Consider the following 25,358-nt stretch of genomic DNA (forward strand, 5'->3'; position numbering starts at 1 on the left):
ACCTCATCTGCCACACCTCTTTGCTTTAAAGACCTTACATCCCACTATAACCTAGTTGAAATAGGCCCCTCTTGACCAAAAGTTGGCAGTAATGTACAATTTATAAGTAAAAAACCCAATACCTTTTTGAACGGTCTTTGGTAATTTGGGAAGTGTTAAAGAAGAAAGCATATTACTCACAAGGTCTTGGATATATGTATATATATCTCCAACATCCAACGTATGTGTGCTTGTGTGTGTGTGGGTGTACATTCACAATCTGCTTTGAGAAAATAATCTGATTTTTTCCCTTTATTCCTTAACGTCTATTTTATGTCATTTCCAGTGAAATTATTTGAGAATGAAAATTGAAAGATAATTTTTTCTCACATATTCACTCTGCTCTCTAGAAATTAGGGAAGCAATGGGAACCAGTTGGTACAGTACAGTTTTGCTTTTCTTACTACCTTAGGAAGCACTTGGGCCCTTAGGCCTAGATAAAAAGAAACTGCACACTTATCTCAGCAGTGTGTCCTTCGTCAGACAATATACCATGATGGTATGTCTAAAGACTTAATGTTCCTTTGAGAGTACAAACTTGGAGCTCTCTCTCCTATGACTATATACCTACTTTCTAAAATTTACCACAAAGGGATAATCTAATAATACTGGAAGGATCTTACTATTTAGGATTTACACATTTGAAAACCTGTTACTCTCTATAAATCCTTTTTCCATCAATAAATTCAGGAATCACAGCTTCTAGGTAATCACCCAGTTATAAAGGTATGAGGGAGCCAATGTGACACAGTGAAAACAGTATTAAACTTGGCAAGAATATGATAAGTTTAAATCCCAGCTTTACCAAGTATGGGAAATACCGACTCTCTTTGAGCCTCAGCATCTTCATCTGTAAAACGGGAATATTAGTGTCTATTTCATATATGTGAAATTATAATTAAGAGGGTGACATATACAATGCAAAATACGGTGCTAGGTAGACAGGAGATATTTGAATAAATGCTACTTTTTTTCCTTCATTATCCTGTAAATGGATTTAAAAAAAGAAAATAAAAGAAAAAAGCAACTTTCCACCAGAGCCCATGAATGCTGTGAATGAGTTAAATTTGTTTTCAGTGCCTCAAGACTTCCTCTCAGGTGTCAAATACCTTTGTGCACTTTCTAGCTTCCAGGTCTGGGAGAACACTGAATAAATCCAATCATACAAAGTGTTTCTAACAGAATAATTGATTCAATACTTTCCTCTTATAACTCTATAGACATAACTCTACTGAGTTTTAGTATTTTAAATTCCTTTGATATTTTCCTTTGATGATAACCAATCTGCTTTTTTTTAATGCTCTCATCTGGAAACATCCAGTACTTTTTCCATTTTATTTGAAGTACTAAAAATGTCAACACGTGTAGTCAACCGTTCATTATGTGAGGCCTTCAACATCTGTGATCACCCTCCCTGGAAATATATTTAGTAATTAGCCACAGTGTGCATCCTCTCTTCCCAAACAAGGCAGAAGCCAAAAATTCCCTCATCTTCCAGCCAAGGTATCAGTACATGACTCAGGTTCCATCAATCAGATGCAACCTCAAGAGAATCAAAATCAAAAGTAAGTATAATGGGTAGGCAGCTGCACTCAGAAGACTCATCTTCTAATGAATGTGGTGCTTGCTCTTCTTGGTTCCTTGTGGGTGATGGTGGCAGAGCTTTGGATTCTAAAAGCTGCTGAGCCCCAAGGAAAGCTAGGTGGTGGAAATTATTTCTGCCTATGTAGAGCACTCTCAAGCCTATGGGAGAGTCTGTGGGCTATAGAATTCTCTACAATAAATCCTGTTTCTGCTTAAACTGGCAAGAGTGGATTCTTTAGTTTGCAACTAAAAATGGTGACCCATGCAAGAACACAAGTTTAGGAGTAGATCTATTTTCATTAATTTTGGTTTTAATATGATGATTAAAGACCTCCATCCTATCTTGGAAATTTTTTCTATTTGTTGATAATTGCTCACCTGCGCTATGTTCTCCTTCAGAAATTTTCTATTTATATTAACATTTATACAACAAATAAAATTATATATGTATATATGCCATATCTAACTACATACACATACATACAGCATAATTATATATACATATTTATATATACAGAGACAAAAGTATCACATATTATATAAACAATACCTATATACTATACATGTATATATAACTATATATACATAGTTGTATACTATAATTATACAAACATATATATATATAAATAAAATTACTAGTGTATATGTACTATTCTCAATCTATTTGTCAATCTTTTATCCTTTCAGTCATCATTTTCATGTCTTTAGTATTTTTCATTAAGTTCTGGGAAATATCTATAATTTCTATTTAAATTTCAATCTATCAATTTTACATTGCCTCCATTGTAGTTATAAACTCAGAGATCCTATTAATTGCTTAATCTTTTCTGATGTTATATGGCTCCTCTTTCCAACTATGTATTTTATTTTCACAGATATATTCTGATCAGTTAGGATAGGTTAGATTACACTGCGATAATAGACACATCCTAAATCTCAGTGAATTAAGACAAAATTTATTTTGCATTCATTCATCCTATCCAATGCAGGTGAGAAGGGAGGTTTGTCTCCCTTTGCTTATTTCTGGATCTATTTCCACAATTTCCAAGTCAGAAAAAGGGAAAAGCACTGACTCTTACAATTTGGGCTCAGAAATAACATACATCACGTTCACACACATTCAACGACCCAATAAGACCCAGGAAGGTCTTCAACTTGGAAGAAGGCAGGAAAGTGCAATCCTATTATGTTTCTTGAAGTGGGAAGGCCAAATATATTTGGTGAACAGAGTTAATACTTCCACCCCACACAGTGTTCTTGTGAATCACCTTGACAACAGGAATTAGAAATGTTCTAATTCTATAGAAAAAGATCTTTATCCATTACTGAGAATTAAAATGGGTCTGTTAGACATTTCTCCAATTTCAAGCCTCTTGAAGGTCCTAATAAGTTAAAGATTTGCCCCTTGATGGGCTCTTCCAAACTAGTCTCTTCTGGAGGAATGGTTTTTTTTTTTCCTTTTTCTTTTTGGCTTTTGTGATAAGCAGTTTTTTTCTTATTAATAGATTCTTTGTGTCAATTCGTTGGGAATTACCCAAGGAAAGGGAAGTTAAATAAGTATGCTTCAAAGTATATCTTGAACCATAACATTTCCTAAATTGCTGATTTTGTATATTAGGTCAACCATTGATCCAGCTAACCAAGACACAGCCAGGGAGACATCTGCCCTTTCCCTCCCATCGAACTGCTCACCAAACCTTGCCAATTCTGTCTCCTAAATATCTTAGGAAAGAACAGAGCTCTTGAAGGAAAAAAATCAATATCAAACTCAATTTACAACAATTTGGAAGCCCCAAGGGAAATGTTAGATGTAACGCTGAATAAGCAAAATCTTGCCAGCTAACCATTTTGATAAGGCTGCATTCAAGGGAAAACCAATAACCTTTTTTATTCTTTTTAGCAAACAAAGTCCTACATGTTCTTGATTAGTAAGGAAAGAGGCTGGTGTTCAGCTTGCACAATAGGCATTCAAGAAATTGTTGAATTTGACAGAGCTAAAAAAATAAGTAAAAACATTCATACGGACTGCCACCAAGTTGAATAAGGATATGACCAGGTTGCTGTGGTCATACTCGCAATCAAGATAGGAAGGCGCTGACTGAATGCAACTTAATGAGGAATGCAGACTTTAGAAAACTAGAGAGAACGTTCTGAAAAATAAATCCTAAAGATTTCCACGTCGCCAATGTATAACAAAAACTTTCCACTGGTTTCTAGCACTATGGTTACTAAGGAAAAGTTACAAGCTATATATTTAACAAGGACGTTTTTTGTAATGTTCTTATAACGAGTTTCCGTTGGTAGACCTTGAATTTCAGATACTGATTTAATATATAGCAAAATGCCTTGTTGATGAAAGTATCTATTATGATTAAGATAAATTAGTTTCTAGAAACTTGTGCATTCACATTCTAAATGGTTTATTGTAACTAAAAGCACAGTGTTTTATTCCTGAAGAACAAAAAAGTCCTCTTCCCAACACAGCACCTAACCTTGTCATGCAAATTAAAGTATCTTTAAAAAATTATCCTTCTATTGAAGGTTCCTGCGAACTGGCTACAGTTTATTTTTAAAATATACCAATAGTCTATTGAATCCTGATTTCTCTTTGTAGGTACCTGCTTTAGGAACGCTAAGCATTGATATGGAATGAGGGTATTCAACTGAAACCTCACAGTACACTCTTTCCTCTCAAACAGACTTCGAATTTCTTATTTAAAACTTATTAAAAGCCAAGGAGGAAACCACTAAGATACAGATACAGTAATAATCTCAAATTATAAATCCAAGGTAATTTACAAAACTTGCTTTAAATATTGGTTCCTGGGGGACAGGGGTAGGTGAGGGTATGTGATTATAAAAGGAGAATATGAAGGATGCTTGTGGTGATGGAAATAGTCTGTATTCTGACTGAGTGATGGATACACAAACCTATACATGTAATAAAAGTGCACAAAACTAAAAACACAGACACACACAGGGGTACAAATAAAACTGGGGAAACCCAATAAAACCAGTGGACTGCATCAATGTCAAAATACTGGTTTTGATACTGTATGGTAGTTCTACAAGATATCACCACTTGGGAAACTGGATAAATGGTACAGGGATCTCTCTGTATTATTTCTTAACTGCATGCAAATGTACAATGATCTCAAAAAAAATTTTTTTTAAATGTTCCTCTACTTTTCTCAAAAAGTCCATGCTTTAAAACCATCCAAATGTGGACCAATTCTCTGCTATTTTTCTTCCCATGTAAGAGTAATCTACATAATTAGAAACTTGCCCCTAGAAGCCAAGTTCAGAGCCCATAGTGTGAATGTCACCCAAGGATGCATTTACGTGGAGATTTAATAGAGTGAAATTCAGGTAACAGCATGTGCGAAGGGGTATACGTATGGCTAACAGAACAAACAATGTTTTTTAAACAACTGTATAAATCATTCGAGTTTCTTAAAAACATCCTCCTTTAATGCATTGGCTTTCATTTTATGTTCACACAAAAACCTGTTCATCTGCCTTTTGTTTTGCTATTATTGTAATTAGGCTTCAAAATAGTCTTTCTGAAAACAGAGGCACTAATGGTCTAAAAACATATATTGTTTTAACACACAGCAACAGTGCTAATTATAGGGCCATTTTGAGAATTTGATAGGCCTTAATTATATTTGTATTTGATAATCCTCTCTACTACCAAGCATAATAAAATGTATCCACATGACCCATTCAATATAATTAATACAAAAACACAAATATTGAGATGCAGTTGACTAACTGACATAATGTTTTGTCTTGGAAACATTTAATTAGACAGTTACAAATTTCAATTTTGCAATTTTCCTTTTGTATTTTATGGCCAATAATTTTTGAAGGAAAGAGAAAAGGGGCCTGAATAATTTTCAGAGAGTCCTAAAAGTTCATATACCCTATATACTATGCACATAAACTATAATGAATTAAATAGTCCTGACTGATTTTAACATGGTTAAGCAGCATAATTCACTTTTAGAATATGGAATAAGGTGACATATAAGGGGAATTAGTATAATTGATTTAATTATATTATATTAATTTAATAAGAATAAAGCTACAGTGTTGGTCTTCTCAGGCACAGTAGCAAAAACTAACCTGAGCATGTGGGCAGCATTGAAGACCACATCAAACTCCGTGCTATCCAGTTCAGCTGCTTTTTTTGCCATCTCAGCTGCTTCTATGAGGCGAGCTTCTTCCAGAAGAAATTGACCTGCAAAGCATGAAGTCAAGTGAGCTGAAAATTGGAAAATAATAATCCTGTGAAACAACTAAAGCTGCTATAGAGAAAAACGTAAGAACAGTGGTAAGGGTGATACAAAGCTAAGATTTATGTGTACCGTGCATCTACATGCTCATTATTTAGTCATATTTTATATACCTTTCCCTTAATTGCAGGGCATCGCAATGTACCTAATCTGGTACACTAACAAATTTTTTTCTTAAAAATGCTCCAAAGACTATTGAAGTAAGAATAAAATGAACAAATTTAAAGATATACTACAGATATGTAAAAATGTTTTTAAAAAGTAAAGCAATATAAAAAAGACTACTGGGGAGATTTTAGCTTTCTGATGGTCAAAGAGTTTGGGGATTAAGGCCCTATATTAGTTCTGTTGAATCTACAGCTCGGGTGCAATATATTTCAGTAAGTCACCCATCAACTGGTTTAAACATTAGTTGTTTCACCTATATAAGTCACTATAATCATTATGTTGCATCACTAGTATAAAATTTAATTATTAGCTATAAACCTCTGAGATCCTAAGATGAGAGTTGCTTTGTAGGAAAAAAAGATATATGACAAATATAACTTGAACTGATTTTAATTATTGGTCCTTTAAAACAGTTTTTGTCTCTGATGCACATTCACAAACAGGGCTACCCGTATTAAGATATATTTATTTCTTATATTTAAGTAACACTAAAATTATTGGAAGAACATAGAAAGGTTGGTTTAGCATTAACTTATAGATTGACTAATAAACACGGAAGAATATTAACAAATACAGATTTCTGAGATTACTTTCAGGTCAGCTTTGCAAGGTTAGAATTATTGCAGATAGAGCCACACAATTCTTCAAAACTGTATCTCGAGAATTGTTATATGATGCTATCCCAGAATCATACTGTAAAGGCAAAGAAAACAAAATAAAAGTGGGGCCCAATTTTAAGGCTGTAAACATGCAACCAGAGAGAGCAGGCTGCTTTTTCATAGCTAAGGATTTATTAGCAGTAAAAGTAATGATGTTAAGCCTTGTCTGATACAGATAATCAAATGAAAACCAAATCAAGGGAGGACAGAGATATGCAGAAACCACCCATGCAATTGATAGGCGTATAGAATTGTTTTCTATTTATTATTTCTCTTTGCTTTCAGATTCCTGTTTGCTTAAAGTTCAAGACTTTAACAACATGAAAAATAGTTACAAAAATGATTGCAAATCCTAAGGCATACATGGAAACTGAAAAACTTTAAAAATGGTGGGTCCCTCGCTTACCGTTTATCTACTAAATATTACAAATTGTCTTCTGACCTAAAAGGACCAGTTCTTAAAACACAGGGGAAGTTTTCTGTTTTAAGGATTTATAATAAACCACAGCCACTGCTTAACCGTTTCTAAACTTCAATCGGTAAAGAGTGGTGTGTAAAGATAGGCCTAGGATTTTAATCCTACTTTCAGACCGGGAGTTGGAGATCCTTCAGTTCTTTCTACAAAAAGTTTTACATCACTTTCTTAGTTTCTCACCTAACATTTGGCGCCTTTCTCAGCTCCCAAAACAAACATAATTGTTGGGTCAGAAAATTATTAAGAAAACAGAGTTGTAAATGGTTATGTTGATAAACAGAAACACACATTATTTATGAAATTCATGTAGACCCTAACCCTACAGACATGTTGATATGAGATACAATTTAAAGTATACGAGGTTTTAAAAAAGTAAAACAAAAATTAGACAATCTGTGGCGTACTGAATAATTAATATCTCCTCACATATATCTTAGTATAGGATACCAGGCTAAACCCATATTTCAGTTAGCTATACTTACTACAGATTAAAAAAAAAAATTAAAACATAATATTAGGACTTCCCTGGTGGCACGGTGGTTAAGAATCTGCCTGCCAATGCAGGGGACATGGGTTCCATCCCTGGTCCGGGAAGATCCCACATGCCACGGAGCAACTAAGCCCGTGTGCCACAACTACTGAGCCTGAGTGCCACAACTACTGCAGCCACGTGCCTAGAGCCCATGCTCTGCAACAAGACACCGCAATGAGAAGACCGTGTGCTGCAACAAAGAGTAGCCCCTGCTCGCCACAACTAGAGAAAAGCCTGTGCGCAGCAACGGAGACCCAACGTAGCCAAAAATAAATAAATTGAATTTAAAAAACCGTAATATTAATTGCTACCTGTCCTCAAGGCCTACCTACCTAACTAAATGTATTAATAAATATACTACTTATGTGATATTTAAACAAAGGATAATGTAGGAATTTAATAATTGTTCTTTTTCCTTTTCTAGACAGCTATTAATCCTGAAATGTATTCTGTATTAATAGTAGGAAAATGCAACAATTAATGGAATAATGAAGGTTATTTTCTTAAAATTTATTACTCCAGATGGTAGAGGGAAAAGGACATAATATTAGCTCTGGTAAAAAAGAAAGAAGGAAGGGAATGAAATCTATGCTGTCCACACAGAAACACAGACGGACACTGACAAGAAGTCTACGTGATGAAGACAATGATACTCAATGGCCTAAGAGGACAGTTGACGTGCAATGTCCAGGGCAAAGCCTTCCAAGGTCTATTAATGCCGAACACATCTCTGTGTTCATCAACAACAAAAAAAAGAGTAACATTAACTAACTGTGTAAAATCAAATATACAATTTTTCAAATATTTAAAAACATTTCCTTATGCTTTAGGTAAGCTTTGCCACAGAACACAGACTTTGTAAGCAGCTTCCAAGATCACAAAACTACACGGAACACATAATTTCTAGTATTGCAAATGGTGACGGAAAGAATTCCTAAACGATCATTTTCTAACAGGAGGATTCAATCATATTAACATTCAGAAAAACAATAACACAGCATATTAGTAAGGTATTTGCATAATTCCCTGCACTCTGTTCTCGACAGGCCATAGATCTCCATAGTCCAGGGTTACTGTTTTGCTGTGATAAAGCCTAAAACATTATGGAATGCGAATCATTTCGTATCTCTTTTTAAAGTGAATTTGAAAATCTGAACCAAAGTTGAAAGTACGTTATTATTATGCTATTTATATAGTAATCATTTGTTTGAAAGAGGGCCCAAAATTGATGGAAAATAGGGCAATAAGCATTTCAAATACATAGAACCAACATAAATAAGGAAACGAAGACATACTAGGTTTCTTCTAAATAATTATCCAAAGAGCCTAAATCTATACGTTGTTGGGGGAATAAGAAACAAACAAACAAACAAACAAACAAAAAGATGACCTTAACTGCTCCTCTTCCACCAGCTTCTTCTATTATTGCTCCCACCAGACCCTGGCTCCAGACTCTGAACTACTTCCGCTTCCCTTAGTGTAAGCTGCTGCTTCACATCCTTATTTGTCCTGAACCCTCAGCCTCTAAGGTTTCTCTGCCTTGTCCCACCCCAAGCTCCAGGCCTGTCTTGCCTACCTCTTGGACATCTTTCATTTTTATGCCCTAAAACAGTTCCTTCTTGGTGAATCCTTCTTTGACCACTATCCAATAGTGGTAGAACTGCTTATGATTTAAGTTCACTGTACTATGATTTACCATCTAAACTAGAGTACTTAAAAGAGTGAAAGAGAATGGTATTGTCAACTGTGCTGGAACGAGGGGGAATAAACCAGAATTGTCCCAGTACCGCTGCCCCACTTACAGCATATGTGACAGGCTGTTGATCTCAATCCTCTTGTCTTGATCACTATTGTGAAGTGAACTGTTTTACACAATAAGGCACTGAATCAGTTTTAGGAGAAGTGATCAATACCAGCAAGTGAGCCAGAGGCGCTCTTCACTGAAGAATATAAAGGCCGACAGTTGCACCCACCAAGACAGAGCCAGATCCTGAAGTTCTGTGGGTAGGAGCTGCTACTGGGGCTCTGAGATTGAGGGTACCTCAGTCTGAGACACAATGGAGCTAGGACACTGCGAGGCGTGAAAGGTGTTAGAAAAGGAAAGCAAGAAAACTTGAGAAGGGCAGGCACTTTGGAGAGTCCATCCACACTGGTGGATCCTGTAAGACCTGAAGGGTTGCCTTTGCCTGTGGTTCCCCAGCTTTAGAGCACATCACAATCACCTGGAGGACTTGATAAAACAGAGAGCTAGGTCCCATCCCTAGAATTTCAGATGCGGCGGGTCTGGGGCAGAGCCTTAAAATTTGCAATTTTAAGAAGTTTCCAACTAAAGCGGATGCTGCCAGTGCCCACAGTTTGAGAACCAGTTGTCTTATGGAACAAGAAAATAAATGTTTTGCACCATGCTCGGGACTCCATGTCTGGGATTGGCTACCAGTTAGACTGAACTTTTCTGGAAATCAACTGCATGCGGCATGCCCTTCCTCATATTACAGGCATAATGACCAGGTTACACATACATGTGTAGCTAGAAATATATATGTGTATGAATAAGATATACTCATTACATACACGTTTACTCTCTCAAACTCGAAATAAGGAGATTTAAGAGTTTTATCCCTCATTTGCAGACTAGATCTCTGAGACATCACTTTTCTTTCAGATATAGTAGACAAACACATTCTTTGTGTTTGATACTTGAGTAGACTTTCAAATAAAGAAACCACAAAAATTTAAGTAAAACACATTTTGTTCTCCGGGGTGTATTGTGCTACCACACTTTATCATTATTTCTTTGGTTTGTAATTTGTCTTACCCAAGTTAATTATTATCATCTTATTTCATTTCTCCAATCAAAGGGAGAAAAAAACAAGATGAGAAACTGTAAAGAAAGAAAGAAAGAAAAAAGACGTTTGAATAGGAAAAAACAGAAGAGGATATAAAAAGAGAAAGCATTCTCTAGAGGTCCAGATACAAAGAGTGTAAGTCTCCTCACAGGCTAACATGGGAAAAGGGGAAAAGCAGTCAACAGTTTTGGATTCAACTGTTTCAGCATTAAAGGGATACCACTTCTTCTCTGGACAATTCTCTAACTGAACAATTTGAATTACTTGGTAGATTTTTACCAACATATCAATATGACAAGCCTGTGAAGATCAATCTTTCATTAATTCCTGGATTTAAAAAGCTGTCTGAAAGGTAGAAATCCATAAAATTGTAAGCTGGCCTTAAGCCGTAGGCTCAAATACTGCTTAAAAGTTCTGCATAAAAACTCCCTAGCTTAGTGGAACTGTCATTTCTTACTAAAATACTATGAAAAATTCACTCTTATGATCAATGCTACTAAATTAAGGAGATAAAATGATCTGTAATAAGTGTCATAATGATCCAATACTCTTTAGTAAAAAATCATTCATATATAGCTTTAAAAATGGTCAAAGGCAAATGAAAATCTTGTTTATAAAATAACAGCTAGAACATATAGCATTTGCATTAAAATAGTTCCCCTTAGAGAGGACATCAGATTAGCAAAATGGGGGCTTCCCTGGTGGCGCAGTGGTTGAGAATCTGCCTGCCAATGCAGGGGACACGGGTTCGAGCCCCGGTCTGGGAAGATCCCACATGCCACGGAGCAACTGGGCCCGTGAGCCACAATTACTGAGCCTGCTCGTCTGGAGCCTGTGCTCCGCAACAAGAGAGGCCGCGACAGTGAGAGGCCCGCGCACCACGATGAAGAGTGGTCCCCACTCGCCGCAACTGGAGAAAGCCCTCGCACAGAAACGAAGACTCAACACAGTCATAAATAAATAAACAAAAGAACGTGAATTTCTTTAAAAAAAAAAAAAAAGCAAAATGTATCCAGAATTGTCTTACTTCTACTGATACCACCCTGTCTCAAACCGTCTTCTCCCCCGGGATTACAGCAATAACTTCCTAATGGGTCTCCACACTTCTGCCCTTGGTTCTACAGGGTATTCTCAGCACAGCAGCCAAAGAGATCCTGTCAGATCCCGTCATTCTACAGTTGACTCAGGGAAAGTGAAAGTCATTACACTGGACTACGTTGCCTGATATGACCAGCACGGGGCTCTCCCCCCCAGTCTCTACTACTATGAGGTTCTCTGACCTCATCTCCTTTGCCTTCTACTACTCTCCCCCTTGGTTACTTAATTATATTAGCCTCTTGCTGTTCATCTAACACACCAGAGTAACAAAGACCCATGCTCCACAGTCTTGCCATTCCCTCTACCTGGAATGCTCTTCCCCCAGATATCACAGTGGCTCACTCTCTTACTTCCTGGCACATGGTGGGGATTTAATAAATACATATTCAATAGCAGGACTGAATTAACTAATCATATTGCTTCATCTTCCAGAGCAAGCTAGAACCTAGTTAGCCCAGGTCACCAGGCACTTGCCTATTCATAGCCTCTCATCTCACAGTGATTTTTAGGCAGGGCTGCAGTGAATGGCCACACATGCTGGGCACTGCACAATTCTCAAGGGTGCCATTCACAATGATGTCTCTATGAATGTGTCTCTTGGACTTGCGCAACATGGTGGCCGTGGCCGTGGTTTTAGAGCTTTGAATTTTCCTCGGAATACAACAAATGATCCAGACATCAATTATACCTTCAGAGATATCTTAATTCCAGAACAGTTCAAACTACCTAAGGTGGCTAAAATTTATTATATTCCATTGTACTATGGAATCACTTGAACGGTTTGGGAAAAGAAGAAACTGTAGGTTAAAGTATCCAACCCAAGATATGTACATTGTGTCTTGTATAAACAAGATATGGGGGATATGAAGATAAATGCAACATTTATCCTTGGAGTAGTTCCCATCTAGCAGAGGAAAGAGGAGATTATGGAGATAGTTTAATTAGTTTAACTATAAAACGGATATAAATTTGAAAAGGGAGGTGTGCAAGGTATCAAGCTAAGTGCATCATTTCTGGATGGAGGTGGATTGTTTGGCTTTGTTCAACTTATAATCAAATTTAAATATACATAAAGGGCACAAGTAAGTGAATTTTTACAAAGTGACTATGGTCATATATTCAGAAGCCAGATCAGGAAAAAGAACATTAGTCGTATCCAGAAGCAATTATCTATACCTGAGGGCTTTTCCCAAAGATTCAGATGACTGGAACAAGGAAAAAGCCATAGTGGAAGGATTTGGGCAGATGCTTTTGGTGACATCTAATGATAACAAGAAGAGTGGGTAAAGTGGAGCTGAGGTGAGCCCTTCATGGGCTGTTTCTATTAGGGGAGGTGAGTAATGCATTCCTGGTAAGACAGCGTGGGTGATAACCCAATGGTCAGGATTCAGATGAGCTGTTGAAAAGAGAGTCTGCTGAAGACAGGCTACTTGTTAATGTGTGCTCATTATGCCTGGGAGAAGTAAAATTATGGAGGAGAATCTTCTCTCTTGCTTCTCGGAAGGGAAGCTTGCTGAATGTCTGAGTGAGGCACGCTCTCACTCTTCAAACCAATCTCTCCCCCGTGCCCTTCTATGAGTTTTGTAGCTTTATGTTTTTGTGCGTTGGCCGCCTGAGTTAATAAAAGCTCTGGTTTACTGAGACAGACTCAGTGTGATAAATGTGCCAGTTACTGGCTAAAAAACAGGTGGGCCGGGGAAACAAGGAAAAGGACGCCCAGTGGCTCAATCTGGACTGCTCACTTTGAGGCTGGAAGGCCCTGGATCTGTCCGTAAGATCCAGGGACATGGATGAGGCCAAGAATTTGCCCTGAATTGGACAGGTGGCATGAAAGGTGTCCAGTGCAAAGGAGAGTAGAAGAACAGCAGGCCAGGGCTCTGTACTCACCTGAAAAGGAGGTCAGGAAGGTTAGCATTGCTTTATTGCATTTATTTCTCCCCTGACTCTTTCCAGAAGGGTTATGAAACTGATGGAGTTATGAAGACTGTCAGACGGGGAATGGGAATTAGCGGGGAGCAAGGAAGAGAAGAGAGGAGACTGGGGAGGAGTTGAAGAGCTCAGAGAGAGCGGAGGAGCGGGGGAAGGGGCACGGAGGGGGAAGCAACCCAATCCCATTATAAGTTTAAGTAATACACAGATTCAATAGAGATCAAGTGTGCTTCATCAAGAATGAGACGTTCATGCTAAGACTTGAAACAATCTGAGTTTCATCACCTAAAGATGAAGAGAAAGACATAACTAAATGAGGGGTACAACCTAATCAAAGACAGAGGTAAGCAGCTTCACTTTGTTCTGGGATATTGTGTAACCTGAGACAAAGCAGCTGTAAGGAAAGAGATGGGGCGGACAGAGGACTCAAACGCAGACACCGAAGTCACTACAGAAAGGAACATGCCTCTGAGACTAAGTTAAGGCAGGCGGTAATGAGAATGGAGAGAGGTGGTCAAAGAGCTTACATCCTCTTCCTAAGAAGAGCTCAGAGTCTTCTCACTGTGCTCCACACCATCTCTAAGGGCTTTGTGGAGGTATTCACTTACAGATGCATCCACGAAGGCATGGAGGAGTCAATGGCAGGGTACACGAACGTACCTTTGGGAACAACTGTTTTAATTAAGCAGAGGCAGAATGCAAACAAGAATCTCCCAAGTGCATTCGGTCACTAAATCAAATAGCTAAGACTGGAAAAACAGTCTCTGTCTCTGTCTCTTTCCTCCCCACCCTTTCTTTCCCTGTTCCCAATTACTTGTAACTTATAATCTTCTTTCTTCTTATAAGCAATTATTCCCTTTCTCTCTGGTCCTGTCTGCACGTTGACAGGTAAGGATTTATTCTTTTTCTTAATTCCTAGGTTTTTATTCTGTCTCCTCTTCCCCTAATTTCTGTCCCTTATTTATATATATCTTATTCAAAAATTTTTCTATACAATTCATTCATTCCAGGACATTAGTATGGTTTCCACTATAATTTTAAAAGAATAAATGGCCATTATTACAACTTACTGAGCATTTATTACATGCTAGTTATTTTATGAAATTGTAAGTGAATCCTCACAACTTGAGGCAGTAGCAATCATCTCCAGATTGAGAAACTGAGCAGCAGAGAGGCTAGCGGAAGGTGGAACATGCTCAAGGAGATACTCAGCAGTAGGGCTGGGTGTGCCTCATTCCAAAATCCATGATCTGCCGTCCAAAATCCAGTGCATTTTCTGTGCCCTAATCCAAAACTTAATTCAGTTCTCGTCATCTTGCTTTTATAGCTTTTTGAGTCCTACACAAAATCTTCAAAAGAATATATGTAAATTGTTGCTATGGTCTGAATGTCTGTGCCTTCCTCCCATTCATATGCTGAAATCCTAACCCCCAAAGTGATGGTATGTGGAAGTGCGGCCTTTGACAGGTGCTTAGCTCGTGAGGGTGGGACCCTCATGAATGGGATCAGTGCCCACATAAAAGAGACCTCAGAGAGCTCCCTTTTCCCTTCCACCACAGGAGAACACAGAGAGAAGATGGCTGTAAATGAGGAAGGGGGCCTCACCAGCACCAAATCGACCTGAGCATGATCTTGGGTCTTTCAGCCTCTAGAACCGTGAGGAATAAATTTCTGTTGTTCATAAGCCATGCAGTTTATGGTATTTTGTTATAGCAGCCCTAGTGGACTAAGACAAGAACTTAGGGGCTTCTCTGGTGGCGCAGTGGTTGAGAATCTGCCTGCCAATGCAGGGGACATGGGTTCGAGCCCTGGTCTGGGAAGATCCCACATGCCGTGCAGCAACTAGGCCCGTGAGCCACAACTACTGAGCCTGCGCGTCTGGAGCCTGTGCTCCGCAACAAGAGAGGCCGCGATAGTGAGAGGCCCGTGCACCGCGATGAAGAGTGGTCCCCGCTTGCCGCAACTAGAGAAAGCCCTCGCACAGAAACGAAGACCCAACACAGCCATAAATAAATAAATAAATAAATTTATATTTAAAAAAAAAAAGACAAGAACTTAACTGTACCTTTTTCTTAGCAAAATAAGATTTAGTCACAAATGATTTAAACAAGGTAGATTCTATTCCCATGCAAAAAAATGGAAGCAGAGATAAGAAAAGGAAAGAGTAAAACCAACTGAAAGCCAGTCTATCCTCCCTTAGTCATTCTTTTATTGAACAAAATATTGACTGATCACCTTCTTCATGTGAGGTATTGTGTTCAGTGCTGGAGAAAGGCCACCTGGTTATTTTCAAGATTCTCTGGTTTTGAGCCTCAGGTTCCTCACTTTTTAAACAAGGATAACCTCACTGTGTTATCAGAAGGAATAAACAAGGCAGCATGAACAAAACTGCCCAGGGTGGGGGTTGGTGCCTTGCCTCCTGTCTTTTCTTTTCACTCCCCTCTACTTAAGCTCCTTCCCTCCATCTGCCCCTTTCAGGCTCTTTCCCTGCCTTGATGACCTCAAGCTGCCCTTCCTTCCTGAGGCTTTCAAGTACATGATTATGAGAGCTCCGTGGGTTTCTCCACCAGCAGTCCTCCAAAATCTCAGCATTCTGGATCTGTGTCACCTTTGAAGACCCACCAGGCTCATATTTCCTAAGAGTGAATCTTTGAAAGCACCAGGCAAACCATAAAAATATCATGGGCTGGAGATCAGACTAGGTTCAAATCCTTGCTCTTCCAAGTTACTCTGCGTAAGGGCCTTCGATATGTCACTTACACTCTTGATACCTTAAATCTTGCATCTGTAAAACAGGGATAATGTTATTTTAATCTAACAGGGTTAGATTACTGGAGTGACAAACCGTGCATAAAAGCATCCAGCACTGGGTCAGAAATGTAACTGTTTGACACTGAGATTCCATAATAAGAGTACTAGCATTAATGGATACATATGTGCCTGGCATGACACCAAGCACTTTCCTTTATGTAAATTCTGAAAACTCTGGAGTCAGGCCACGCCATATTACTTGAATTGATTTAATCATTCTAGTACTGTGAAGCATCTTATAATCCTTGTATATTTTATAACAATAGTATGCATTTCTTTTTTGAAATATAATAAATATAATAAAACTTGGTGGGCGCTATGGTCTAAATGTTGAAATCTTAACTCCCAAGGTGAGGGCATTAGTAGGTAGGGCCTTTGGATGGTGATTAGGTCATGAGGGCTCTGAGATTTGTGTTCTCATAAAAGAGGCCTCAGAGAGCTCCCTCATTTCTTCCACCGTGCAAGTATACAAGGGGAAATCTGCAACCCAGAAGAGGGCCCTCACCAGACCATGTTGGCAGCCTGATCTCAGAATTCCAGCTTCCAGAACTGTGAGAAATAAATTTCTGTTGTGTATAAGCCACTCAGTCTGTGGTATTTTGTTACAGCAGCCTGAATGGACTAAGACAGTGAGCCAGACCTCTGTCATTTTGGAATCTCAGAAGCATGGTATTATGAGCATCTTCCATACGGGGAAATGGGAGCGCTGAGAGGTAAAGACATTTGCTTACAGCTGTACTACTAACAAGGGGCCATTTGTATGACAATGGTGCCAGGCTGCGGGATGCCTGATTGCTATCACCACAATGAGTTGTATTTTAAATGTGTTTTATGAAAAATGCTTATAAAGCTCAAGTATACACTGCATAGGGGTTATAGATTGATATACTATGTACTTAATATATTAAGAGTTTTAGTTGTACTATGAAAACTAAAATTTTATACAAAGTGTTCATATTTTCTTTTTTTTTAAATTAATTAATTAATTTATTTATGGCTGTGTCGGGTCTTCATTTCTGTGCGAGGGCTTTCTCTAGTTGTGGTAAGCGGGGGCCACTCTTCATCGCTGTGCGCAGGCCTCTCACTATCGCGGCCTCTCTTGTTGCGGAGCACAGGCTCCAGACGCGCAGGTTCAGTAGTTGTGGCTCACGGGCCCAGTTGCTCTGCGGCATGTGGGATCTTCCCAGACCAGGGCTCGAACCCGTGTCCCCTGCATTGGCAGGCAGATTCTCAACCACTGCGCCACCAGGGAAGCCCCAAAGTGTTCATATTTTAAGTAGCATTTTATATTATACTTTCTATAAAAGGTTATTGGAAATGAAATTTAAAAGGCCAATAAGTAGTAGATTCAAAATAATAAATATTATATGTATACAAAATTCTTACTTATTCTCCTTCCTCAAAAGAAAATTCAGATAGAACCAAGAATGGAATATTCATCATAAATGCATGAATTCCATAAAGACTTCTCCTTCTTATTTTCAAGTCTTTTATGGCTTCAGAATAAAAAGGTAAAAAACAACAGAAGAACAAAGACCACCTCATCATTCACTGAAGCTTGGACCTTAAATGAGTTGTCCATGTTTGACAAGGTAAATAGAAATAGTCTTCTACTTCTAAATGTCCCGAATGATAATAAAAGGTGAGCGATTCCCAACTTTCAGTGTATCTGATACATATTGTATCATCCACCAATAAAGCATCCATGGATGTAAAATATCTGTGTTCATCTCTTACACTGACATAGAGTTGATGACAGTGCAACACAGCAGTCAGGAGTGTTCTGGTTCAAATGCTGCCTCTATACTAAATGGCACTGAAATATTAGGTAATCTACCTTACAGCTTGATGACCTCACCTTCCTCATTGTAAAATGGAGACAGGTAACCTCATCACCTGGCTTTTGTGGGGATTAAATGCGAATTTCTCAGGACACAAAAGCACTTAGTAAATGTTTGTACTGTTATTATATTTGATGAATTCATCATGGAAATACAGTATTTAAAGAGAATTCAGACAAGATGCCTTGCTCTACTTTTTATTCCTTTCTCACTTAATTTTTGTCTTAAGTTTTACATGTTGAGTTCTGTTAAATAATTTTTGGATAATTATTTGGTTACTATAATAATTTTCCTATCTTTTCTACAGACTATCTGAGCAATAGATTAAGATGCTTGTACTTTCACATTTTGCTAAAGAATTTAGTCCTTCCAAAACTAATGTGCTCATTAAAGAAAACATAAAATAGAAAACATTAAGCCTGTTCCCCCCCAAAAAAAATTGACTGTAAAAGTCCAAAAAACTAAAATATCCCATCTTAACACTGTTTGTTTGTTTTACTTTGCTTTTTTAATGATATAGCTATTTTGTATAATTTAATCATTATTCATGTACCATAACATAGATAGTTGCCTCTGTTATTATTATTCTTTATAAATTTAACCTAGGGTTTATAATATTTCCTCAAAAGGGGATAACCATAATTTATTTAATTGTTTTCCTTTTTGGGGCATTTAAATGCTTTTTTAATTTTTGCCGCTAATAAATAGCAGTGCTGTGGTCTGATTACTATCTTTGTTGATAAACATAGAAAAAAATTATATTTTCTTAAGATATATTACCAAGAGAAGAATTACTGAGAATAAATGCTAGAGCAGCTGAAAAGAATTCACTGAATTCTTTACTTGAATTTGAATTTCTTTGATTTCTAATGAAATTGTATGTTTACCTATCGTTTAAAACCTATTATATTTTTTCTTTTGAGAATTGTTTGTTCGTAACCCTTGGTCTTTGTATTCTATTTTCCTCGTAGTTTTATAGAGTTTCTCATATCTTAAGTAGCCTGATCTTTTACCTTTTGCTTTTAAGGAAATTATTTCCTATCACTTTACTGTTTGTCCTTTAACTATATCCCTTTTTTGAAACAAATTAATCATTTAATTTTCCCTTCATTTTTGGCTTGTAAGCTTAGCTAATCCCTTCCCTATTTCTTCCCATTTTACTCATGGGAAAGTTTTAACTCTAAAAGTCTCTGGAAAGTATCTCATATAAAATACACACAGGTAGGAAGATTAAATTAAATTACTAAACACATTGTTATAGGAGAAAATTTAAAAATAAAAAAATCCTAGGCAAGACGTGAAATAGTTTGGAACAACATTTAGAAAAATCCAGTTCTAATTATACACCTGTAAACTGCCTCTACTGTCCTTGGAGCAGTAAAAGCACACAAAGCACTGATACTTTAGCAAAATGTTTTCATCCTAAGCATTGAATATAACTGGAATCTCAATATAATTTTTGCAAAGGCCAAAAATATATTTTCATTTTTAATCAAGGAAATACCACTAATTAAGGTCATTATTTAATTTTTTAAAATTACTCTTACAATTTCTGAAGTGATTAAAAATGAAATGTTACAACCAACCTCAGTTCACTGCCATATTCTATTTTAATTACAAATAATAAAAACCATAGGCCTCTCACCAATTCAACCCATTACATAGTTTTCAAGCTTCTTCTTTTAGTGTTCACTGATGAAAAGTCAAACCCAATATTTTAACAATTTCCTCCAGTAACTACTTTTTAAAATGAAATTTAATATATATAAACCATGCTGGAGAAAAACAGACTACAACATTAACAGAAAGTTCTGGACTTAAAAAGTTGAAAGAGCTGGATTTTCAAGTTCTTCTCCCACTACAGATATATGTTGAAAATTTCTGATCTGGAAAGTCACTTGAAAATTCTGAACTTCTATTATCTTAGTCAAATGTACTGGGATCCATTCCTACCTCACAGGGGTTAGATAATGACCAAAGAAGATCAGGGTCTGAAAACATTGGGTTAGATCATAAATTGTTTGATAAACGTAGTAAGAAGCTTTCAGGATTCTAATCTTGTTGATAGTAATACCTCTAAAAAATAATAAAGATAATTATAGTTTAAAACAGTCCACACTTCTCTGTGGGCCCAAGATGAAAAATGATCAGCTCTCATAATTTGGATTTCCTCAATTTGGATGTACATTCTATGTATCTTCTCTTAGCATCTAACTATGGTCCTAGTTCTGTCCTTGAACTATTCCCCAGACACATGCCATGCCTTCTGCCTCAAGCATTTTCTCTGCTTTAGTGTTCTTTATTGCATCCCCTCAGTTCTACACTTTTGTTTGGAGAACTCCTACTCATCATTTAAATAAAGCTTACATGCACCAGGCACAGCTCTCCTGCACCCCAGCCACCCGGGTCAAGGCCCCTTAGTTGATACTGTGTCTCCTTTTAAAAACTAATTGTAATTGTAATTAAATCATTATTTTTATAATTTGTGCCTCCCTCTTCAGTTTGCAGTCTACATTGGAGCCTGTCTTGTTCCCTGTGGTATCCCTATGAAACTGAGCAGAATCCTGTGGCTCCCCACCCCAATTCCCACCCAAGTACAAAGGTCCCTCCATGTCCCCTGCCTCTTGTTTGTAGAAAAGCTGAAGCTTCCCAAGCCTCCCTGAGTCACAAAAGAGCAGGCTCAAGTAGTTAATTATAAGGACAATAGCGTCACAGAGTCTTTCAGTGTCTGATGCACATTCTTGAGTTGTTTTACAGATACTATAATTACTACCAGAGGGGAAAAAGCTAACTGCATGATGACCAGATTGTAGCCATGACATAAGCTGCTCCATCTTGAGCAGTACTGAATCTATGGGTAGCACAATTCCAAGAACTGGCCTCAAGAGAATGGGATTAACACTGTTGCTCATAATAATCTATATCTTTGTGGGCATCAAAATAATTGTAGCTTGCTGTGCCCATATATGTAAGCAGGCAACTAAAATTGTCAGCAAAGAGATGCTACAGAGCCATGTCAACTAATTCTACTAGCCATGTCTTCTACTCTGAGAATATGGTGCCCTATGTCAGCATGAAGAAGTTGTAGAAGATGGACCTTCGTCCCTAATCCCATAGAAATGGAATGATGTCTGACAAATGGGGATTTGTAAGAGCTCTTTTGCCCCTTTCCTGTTTGTCTATTTCTGTTCCCCTTAAACCTTAATTATAGAAACGAGATCACTAGGTAACATTTAACCTAACTCCTGACTTATGCTCTACTGAATGCGTACAATACCTTGCCTAACCTGTTGATTCTTTCCCTAAATTAAAAGAAGTAGGAATGAACAATTAAGTAGTTAAAGAATGACTAGCTTTCCACCCCAGCAGCTCCCTTAGTGATCCTGCAGGCAGTCCACATGGGCAAGATAACATCTGAAGAAAGATCATGAGGGGTCAGCCAGCCTGCGCGCAATGGAAAACGATGCAGAGCTTGACCTCCTGTCTTGATGATTCGCTGAGGTTTTTCCCTTTAAAAACTGGCAAGGCTGAGCAGAATCTTCAGAGTTAGTTTTGGGACATGAGTCCACCTTCTCCCCAGATTGCCGGCCTTCTGATTAAAGCAACTTTTCCTTTCTACCAATACTTGCCTCTTGAGTATTGGCTTTCGAGCAGTGAGCAGCTAGACCTGAGTTTGGTAACACTTACATCTAGTATAGTGCTTGCTAAATATTGAACTGGAGGAAGAAGATCAGAACTTGTCACTATTGTTGGAAATGAACATCACCCAGAGAAAGGATCAATAATGAAGAAAAAGACACTAAAGTCTTTGCTCTTAGAAGCATATGGTTAAGAGGTAGATGGGAAAAGAAGAACAGTCCAATGTCTACATAAAAGAGTACTTCTTCTCATTATCATTTGTCACAACCTGCTCCTTTTTAACTTTTTATGCTTTGGTGGTTAATATCTAATGACTTTCCATCTGGCTCAGATTTATGCATAGTAGGTACCTTATAACAAATATGTATTGGTTTTAGTTGTTTCAGTCTATATCAAATTTACTACTATGCATATAAAGAAAAGATTTATAATATATTCTTTCTGAAAAAATGGTTTTTCCAGTAATTCTTTAAAAAAAACAAAAGAAGACAAAGAGACAAGGAGGGACTTGTCTTGACTTTCATTCTTTTGGCAGAAGCTTTCTACTGGAGCCAAAAGGAAATTCATGGAGAATCCCTTGAATAACAGGCCCACATGAGACATCAGGGCACCAAATGTTCACCTTTGACATTTATAAATTAAATTCTGTAAAGAATAGACATGATTTGTTTTTTATGGACATGGGAGTACACTGTAAGCTTGATGAGATATGAATACAACATTATACTATTATAGCATAGTTTGAAACCTATTTTTTATACATTCCTTAAAATTTTTGATGAAAGACCAGTGAGAAATTAAGTATATATTAGACACAACATGAAATATGAGTTGGAAAACATTATGGAAGCCCACATCAATCCTTTCACTTTATAGATGGGGAATCTTAATCCCAGAGACTATAGGTACCACAGAGGCCTACATTTAACCAACTTATTAAACCAGTTTTAAAAACCTGCCTCACTTTCCTTCTTGCAAGCCAACATGAAGAAAAAAAAGGCAATCTCTAATGCAATCCCTTCTCCCAAGACATAAAACTAGTGGATTCAAAACACAAGTAACTAAGAGTACTTTTAAATACTGCCTTCTAATTGCCATTGCAGCCAGTATAAATTCCTGTAATTTCCTGTCTATTCCCAACTGAATGGCATATTCCAAGTCACCTGTATCATTAACAAGCAAATGAAAAGCACACAATCACCCAGCAGAGTGAATTTCCAATAGAACAAAACTCACCAACTCGGGCATTTTCATTGGCATTTGCAAAAGCATTAAAAAAAAAAAAAGACTCAAAACAACATTTACCATTTCATTTACATTACATAAACATTCATTTAACATTAACATTTCATTCAAACATTTATTTTTAAGCTGAAGAAGTGTTATTATTCATTCAATCCATGGGCATAAATACCCTAAGAATATCCATAACCAGTAAGTTGGAGAAGAACTGATATAAAAATCATAGTATGCATCTTCTTGGACAAAGAGCAAAACAAATTCTAACGGAAGAAACTTTTAGTCAGTTTTGGAACCTCCATCCAATTCTAAAATTAAGAATATATCTGAGCTCAACATTTATTGCACATTACTGTGACATGACAATATGCTAGATATTGAGGGTGTAAAAATGGAAAATAGGTCTTCCCTATTAATTACCTTAGAATTTTCTAAGGAAGGTAAGTGTATAATTTCATTTTAAATATTTGCATTCCCACAACACTCCCTAGCCTAAGCCACCACCATTTCTTGCCTGTGAGACAGCAATAGAGTTCCCCTTGCTCTACTCTGACCTTTCTCTGATCCTGTCTTGCCACATGGTCCCTTCCATTGCTCTTAAAATAAAATGTGAACTCCTTAGCTTGGTTACAAAGGCCCCTGGGCTCTAGCCCTGCCTCCTCTCCAAGCTCATCTCCTCCCACTTTCCTGTCAGGTTAATTTAATATGCTCCAGTCACATTAGCCTCTTTCTTTGTTGTGAACACAAGCTTGTTCTTGCCTGCGACCTTCGAACTTTGTTTCTTTTGTCTGAAATGCTCTTATCTGGCTCTTCAAAGAGTTGGCATAAGCTATCATATATCACCTCCTCAAAGATGTTTAACCTGACTATTTGGTTTCAAGAAGTACTCTACTGCCCACCACATCACCTTCTAAAAATGACATCATCCTATTTATTGCCTACATAGCACAGACTCACTTTCTGAAAATACAACAGTGCTTTGCATCTTATACATATTAAAATTAATAAAAACCCTTCCTTAATAATTTTAAGCTAAGTCATGATTTATAGAATTTGACATTCTAAAACTGCACAGAAGTGCTGACTAATCAAAAATATCTATCTACCTACCCAGCCACCTATCTACCTACTTGTCTGTCTCTCTATCTACAATGTTGTGAAAGAAATGGAATACATATTATAGAAGAAAAAGCAATGATGGTTATCAAGGGACCCAAAATTTAGTTACTTACAGCTAACTTGGGCTAATCAACTTTATCTCTCCTGGTTTCAATCTACTTATTTGTACAACAGGGGTTATATTAGATACTTTTAAAAGAACTTTTCAGTTCTAAATTTTAGTCATTTGAAGCAGAATTTTTCCAAATAAAAATCATTAATATTCCTTTAAATGTACATTTTTAAATAACCTGAGCACAGTGAAATAGGAATATGAGGCCCTCAGCTATGGGCTTCCTGTCTGTTTGTAGGTTATTTTGCCTTAACTACTAGTTTTTGATGCCTCATCTTCAGTCCTTTCCATTTCCTATTCCAGAGTGGGGAAAAAATATTGAAACTATTTCATAAAAATATATTGAATTATGCACTCATTCCTCCCTTAGAAAATAAGTGTACTTCTAATAATAGGTATATGCCAAAAAATTAAAATAACCCAAGAGTACTAAGAAGAATCAGTTTTACACATGCATTTACAGAACATCTATCACTGTTTTCCAAATAACATACACAATAAAGAATTTGTTTCACTTTCTGTTAAAACTAAATCCCAAAATTTCTCATTGGAGTAATACTCCCTATTACTACCACTGGAAAAAAATTTATTTTCAGGAGAATACTGTAATATAAAAAACAATAATAAATAAAAAGATAGAAGTGGGTAAAGACAGACAAGTCAGAATAATAAATAAGGGGGCTATCTCTTAAAATTAATAAATAGTGACTTTTTTCAGTGGCATTTCAGATGAAGCAATGATGACGTTTAAAGGAATTGAATGTGAAAAATCTAAAGCATATAATAAAATTATGGGAAACAAGCTTAGAGGATGCAGTAAGTAGGATTAGTTTGAGGTACAGAAAATGCAAGCACCAAGACAGGATAAAAAAATCCTATTTCATAAAATGACCAGAGGTCCTTTAGCACTCATAGAAAATAATCAGGGAATTACTTTAGCTCAGTAGGGGCACCCAAAATAATATGCAT

General features: G+C 37.1%; 1 protein-coding gene across 4 annotated transcripts in view; it reads right to left on the reverse strand.

Annotated features, from left to right (window-relative positions):
- TMTC2 (transmembrane O-mannosyltransferase targeting cadherins 2) overlaps positions 1-25,358 on the reverse strand; it is a 900,074-nt gene that overhangs the window by 542,208 nt on the left and 332,508 nt on the right. For all 4 annotated transcript variants that reach the window (XM_057556839.1, XM_057556840.1, XM_057556841.1 and 1 more), the window contains exon 10: positions 5,752-5,866. In XM_057556839.1, coding sequence (XP_057412822.1) covers positions 5,752-5,866 — 115 coding nt within the window. The remainder of the gene's footprint in view (positions 1-5,751; positions 5,867-25,358) is intronic.

The sequence above is a fragment of the Balaenoptera acutorostrata genome, chromosome 11 (genome assembly GCF_949987535.1).
Source record: "Balaenoptera acutorostrata chromosome 11, mBalAcu1.1, whole genome shotgun sequence".
Taxonomy (NCBI): Eukaryota; Metazoa; Chordata; class Mammalia; order Artiodactyla; family Balaenopteridae; genus Balaenoptera; species Balaenoptera acutorostrata.